Source organism: Triticum aestivum, chromosome 6D (assembly GCF_018294505.1).
Source record: "Triticum aestivum cultivar Chinese Spring chromosome 6D, IWGSC CS RefSeq v2.1, whole genome shotgun sequence".
In the NCBI taxonomy this organism is placed as follows: Eukaryota; Viridiplantae; Streptophyta; class Magnoliopsida; order Poales; family Poaceae; genus Triticum; species Triticum aestivum.
In genome coordinates this window covers 477,545,528-477,551,419 of record NC_057811.1, presented here as the reverse complement: position 1 = coordinate 477,551,419, position 5,892 = coordinate 477,545,528, and the positions used below count along the sequence as shown (strand labels likewise).

The 5,892-nt window shown below is 46.0% G+C and overlaps 1 protein-coding gene across 1 annotated transcript; it reads left to right on the top strand.

Annotated features, from left to right (window-relative positions):
* The first annotated feature begins 612 nt into the window (after window positions 1–612).
* Window positions 613–1,999, top strand: LOC123146103 (desumoylating isopeptidase 1). Its single transcript, XM_044565687.1, has 3 exons — window positions 613–814; window positions 943–1,040; window positions 1,135–1,999. The coding sequence occupies exons 1-3, from the start codon at window positions 806–808 to the stop codon at window positions 1,856–1,858; spliced, it is 831 nt and encodes a 276-aa protein (XP_044421622.1). The 5' UTR covers window positions 613–805; the 3' UTR covers window positions 1,859–1,999.
* Window positions 2,000–5,892: the final 3,893 nt, after the last annotated feature.

Genomic DNA, 5,892 nt, shown 5'->3' with positions numbered 1-5,892 from the left:
TTAATAATAAAAATGCCATGGCACTAATTATTAAAATTCCATCATCTTCTTAAAAGTTGCCATGGGGGCATTAAAAGACATGAGAATAACCATGCTACATATAGTAAAAAATGCACACGGCAAGTTTAGACTAAAAAAACACCTCTAAAAAGTAGGGATGCCCGTTCTTAAAAAAATGGAAAACTTGGGGATTTTGGATTCTTTTTTTTTAGATGTAAAAAAACGAATTTAAAAACAAATAACTCGAAGAGATAGGAGGTGTCTGAGCGCAAAAGTTTCCACAAGCACCTCTCCGGCCTAATTCGGTGAGTCACGCCAACACAACTGTTGTCGTCGCCGGCGGGATGACGGCCCAACTGCACGAGTCGTCGGAACCAACCCGCCTCGCTTCCCACAGGCCGCAACCAACCACGACGACGACCCGGCTTGGCTCCCAAGCCTTCCAGAACATCCCCGTCCCATCCCGACACGCCTCCGAACCTTCCACGAAACCCTCCCCGCCGTCGGCCACGTCGCCCCGATTCCCCATCCGACGGCCCAGGAAACCCGGAGTCGTCACCACAACCCTCCCCCACTCGGCTCGAGAAGCTTCCGCCACTAGTATTATTATTTCCTGATCCGAGTTAAATTAAATTAATTCTCTCCGTTTTTATATACGCGCGCGCGTCCCCCGGCCGGTCTCTGTCTCTCCCTGCTCTCTGTTTCTCCGCTCCTCCCAGATCCGCGCGTGCGTTCCTGTTCACGTTCCTTTCCGGCGGCGTCGTCGTCTTCCTCCAGATTCGACTCGACGATTTCCCAAGCGATAATGGCGGAGGTAAGCGCTCGCCCCTTCCCCTTCTTCTCCAATTTGTTGTTGCTGTCGTTGTTAGGTGCCGCGCCGCTCGTAATCGATCGAATTGGCTCGAGATCTGACGCTGCTTGCTTGTTTGTCGTCCATGGCAGGAGGGGCACAAGGTGGTGCTCAACGTGTACGACCTCAGCAACGGCCTGGCGCGCCAGCTCTCCACCTCCTTCCTCGGCAAGCCCATCGAGGCCATATGGTACGCCCCCAGCTCCCTTCCTCCCCCTCTGAGATCGATTCGATTGATCCGAAAAAGACGCGATTTTGACCCGGTCCGCGGCTGATCCCGGCAGGCACACGGGCGTGGTGGTGTACGGCAACGAGTACTTCTTCGGGGGCGGGATCCAGGCGGCGCCGGCGGGGGCCACGCAGTACGGCCGCCCCGTGCGGGTCGTCGACCTGGGCGTCACCCACCTCCCCCGCGAGGTCTTCGAGGACTACCTCCGCGACATCGCGCCGCGCTACACCGCCGCCACCTACAGCCTGCTCACCCACAACTGCAACAACTTTAGCAACGAGGTCGCGCAGTTCCTCGTCGGCGCCGGGATCCCCGACTACATCCTCAACCTGCCCAACGAGGTCATGTCCAGCCCCATGGGCGCCATGATCATGCCCATGATCCAGAACCTCGAGGCCACGCTCAGGAACAACGCCGCGCCCCAGACCACCCAGTTCGTGCCCACGCCGGCCTCTGTCTCCGTGCCGCAGCCGGTGGCTTCGGCCGACAAAACCCCTAGTTCTACAGCAGCTGCCGCTGCTAGTGCGGCACCTGTTGGCTCTTCTTCCAAGAAAGAAGAAGAGAAGAAGATCGAGAAGCAGACTCCAGAGAAAGCCGCCGCGGCAGCTCCGGCTATGGCTGACCCTCTCGGGAGCATGAGGGGGAAGGTGCAGGAGGAGGTGATGAGGGAGTTTGCGGCGCTCATGGCCAGTGGGACACTGCGGGCGAGCGAGGCCGCGGCGCTGGCCATGCGCCGGGTCATGGAGCGCCACGGTGACGGCGCCAGTATGCAGGCCTAGTGGCCTGAAACTATTTTACACACGTTCGATCTTTGATGCAATTGCAAACTGATGCTTACTTGTATTGCAGCATGAAACTCAATTTTATTTGTCTGATTTGTTTTGATGGTATGAAATTATATGCCTATATGGTTTCTTCAATGCTAGATTTCTCGGGTTCACTGCAAAATTGGGTTTTATCCTAGGTTAAGATGATTCCGCTAAGGAAAATATGACTGTCAATAATGTTGCTAAATTCAATCAGTAGTAGGAGTAGTAAGCAGGGCAACCCTTCCATGCAATTTTTGCTTGGCTCTACAGACGATAGTTTTGCCAGCGAAGCCGAATCTGAAACAAACAACTATTTCAAAGCAACTTTGTCAGTGAAGTTGAAGCTGAATTCGGGCCATATTTAGTGCAATTGGGTGAAGCACGTCAAAGTGTGCTTCGGTGGCTAACCTGATTCTGCGAATCAGCTTTGCCACTGAAGCGAATCCAAAGGTGATTAAAATCCGAAGCGAATCCAAAGGTGATTAAAATCCAAACGAACAGGGCCATAGTCCTCAAATCATGTGCTGAAAAGATGAAACTGTAGGAACACAGATATTTTGCTTCCTCCTGAACAATATCATAAACCTTATGTGAGTGTCCATTGGCACATGTTGGATGATCTAGTAGGTACAGTGCAAAGGCATCTTCCATATAAATTGGTGAGCGGATGGGCAGAGTCAGGCATGACCTGAGCCATTTGTAGCTTCCTGGCTTTTTCTTCTTATCATGGCTGATAGTTGCCATAGGTGTCAAAACTAATATGCAACAGAAGTGGGATATTGGGGAAGAACAAACAAGCATGCCCCTGCTAGATGCTAAGGATCCCTATTAGCGCGAAACAATCACCGGGAGATCTGGAGATACTTTCTTTGCAAGCATCCCACACCGTCAGATGGGTCCGATCAACAGTAGAAATTGCATTATATTGCTTGGATTCAGACTTTCAAACTGCTACACTATATATAGTACTCCCTCTGTCCCATCAGATACATTGGTTTGAGCAACACTTAATATGGGACGAAGGGAGTAGTATAGATATGCATTTTGTGTGTTTGACTGATTAGTGATCAACATTGTAGGATAGTGGCGATTCCCTATGACATATATGGTTTTGGGCTTTTGGTTGAATGCTACATACAAATTATCTACTCCCTCCGAATGGCTAACTTTTTACCGAATGAACTGCTAAATGTTCTACGTTCACCGCTAGATTGGATTTGATGTGACGCTAAGATTATTTAGAACATGTAGACTAGCAGGAAGCTCAACAATGTAGCCAAATTCTACCGGAGTCTGTCCATATGGGTCAATGCTCAGTGGATCAGCCGTACTTGGTCCTTCATAAACATACTAGATGTGAATGTAGCACAACGCATGCATGACAACAATGAACAATTGGATATGAACCAGCTAGTAAAACACAAACACATGCATTTCTTCCCACATAAATTGGCGAGGCCGCTAGGCAGAGACATGCATGGTTTGCTCGGTAGACAGATGTATGCATGACTCCTCTGCTTAGTACTCTATTTTTTTTAATCATAATAGTTGTTGTAGGTGTCAAAAGTAAATATGCAAACGACGCGAGATATTGGGGTAAAGCAAACAATCACTCCAATGCTAGGTATAAAGAGTATATGGCAATGTGGAAGGATCTCCATGTGGAACAGGAGAATCAACAATGTTTAAGCAGTCCGCCACCTTTTGAAGGACCTCTAGATGGAAGGCGAGACTTATATGTCCTTGCACGTGTGCAAACTTGAGATGTTAAAGCCACAACCCAGTTAAACATGTTCTGCATGTAATTTTGTGTTTGCTTGACTATCTGGTGAACAATGATTACCTTCTAGCATGATTGTGAATTTTTGTTATTAGCTTTGTGCGAAGTGCGTGGCACATTGAAGGTGGTACCGTTTTAAAAGCACACTTTATTTTTACCTGCAATTTGAAATCGTATCGAATCTAGTGAGTTCTATGGGGGAAGGTGCATGAGGATGTGACGAGGTAATTGGTAACGGTCATGGCGAGCGGCATGTTGCAAGCAAGAAGAGGAGGCACCTCTGGCGATGCACGAGTTATCGAGCTCCACGAAGGGGTAACAAGAAAGCAACGAAAAAAGTACACACGTCACATCACGGGTTTCTAGCTAATTCAATGCAATTGGAATGGATTACTTGCCTGCTTTGCTTGTAAAATAGTAGCACGTTGCAATGGATTTAATCGGGGAGGAAATAGTTTTACTATCTAGTCATTTTGTTCTTAACCGTGTCTGAAATGGGATAATTGATCTGATGAATGCAGCTTGCAGTTTTCATGAACCTGAGATTATCTTGTGACTTGTACTGAATGCCACATGCAAAGACTACTACATTCATTTGCTAGAGTTGATTGCGGTGATGTATCTGATGAAAAATATTATTTTGAGGAAGTATACAATATGTAAGCCAAAATAGAGTATCCAAATTCCGTTAAATGCTGAGCCTCCGTACTCATCGATGAGAAGTCTCCCATGAATACCCCGTGAAATTTGAGTGATACAATATTGTGGTTTGGTTGAGTACCACACAGCTGGATGAGAGTGTATGTTTTACAAAAGTTCATCTAACCTAGAAAAAAAGTTCATCTAGGACATCACCAAATTCCACCAATGCTTCAGCAGGCAGATCGTTTGTCTTCCAGGTCGCTGCCGCCATTGGCTAGCCTAGCCACGTTCCGTCGTTGGCAAGATAGCATGCATGAAGGCTAGATGTGAATACTAAAAGTACATGGCAACCATTCCTCCAAAGTGCATGACAATAATGCAAAAATCGATGAACTAGCTAGTACAATTAAATTGCCATAATTGTATGAACATGCAGGTACATACAATTCTTTCAATATAAAGGGAAGGAGACATTAAGTTTGCTCCAAGATTCATAATATACACGTGTCATTTACTTAGATGTTAAGATGATGAGAAAAGAGACCGAATATAGGAAAAGTGTAGAAACACACACATTATACTTCCTCCAAAACAATATCATAAACCATATGTGAACGTACACCAACACATGCATGACAACAGTGCAAATTTGGATGAACATGGTGTTGGGCAAAGTCATGATAATCTGTTCCGGGCATTGCTACTGAGCCATTTGTAGTTTCCCTTTTTCTTGTCATAGTTGAGAGTTGCCATAGGTGTCTAAAATAATATGCAGTTGGAGTGAGATATTGGGGGGAGAACAAACAAGCATGCCATGCTAGATGCTACAGATCCTTCAAGCCAGACAGAGGAAGCCGCAAGACATGCACAAGCCGTGTGATTCTTTTAGTGAAAAATAACCGAGTGTGGGACCGAAAAGGCATCTGAGGAAATAGTGTGAGAACGAATCACCAAGTGGTCACTGAGGGACGAACCAAGGATTGGGGCACTTTGTTTCAGTAGTATTTGTGCAAATTTTGAGATATTCTGTGATAGACAAGCACAGCTAAGTTTGACTGACTAGTGATTACATTGTAGGATGATTGTAATTTTGCATAGTTATGACCAACACGTTCAACTTGGTGTACTCTAATTACCAAATTAAGTAACTATTGTTCATCATCACCCAAAACTAAAAATTTGGCATTGGAATCCATTGACCGGAGGCTCCATTGCACGATCTTTGTGTGTGCATCATTTTGATGTTAAACTATGACTAAATGAACTGCTAATCCGAATGTCCCTATGATGTTTGGGTGATAAGAGAGTATGGTTTCTGGCTTTTGGTTGAATGCCACATGCAAATGATCTACATTCACTGCTACAGTACACTCTTGTGATTTATATAAGGATACATCCATATAAACAACACACCCATATGCTAGCTAGTAAAAAAAGAACGCAAATTTCATAAAGCTACTTGTTACGACGGCGGCCAGCAAAACTAATCCAAGAGCTACTCCTGCTAATGCGGTGGCCACATGCTCTTCTTCAAAGTAACAAGAAGAGAAAGTTTGAGAAGGGCACCGTTGACCATCTCACC

What these genes read in the sequence shown, in the direction of transcription:
- LOC123146103 (XM_044565687.1), top strand. An exon ending in AAGCCCATCGAGGCCATATG is followed by an intron (nt 1,041 to 1,134) that starts GTACGCCCCCAG and finishes TGATCCCGGCAG; the next exon opens with GCACACGGGCGTGGTGGTGT.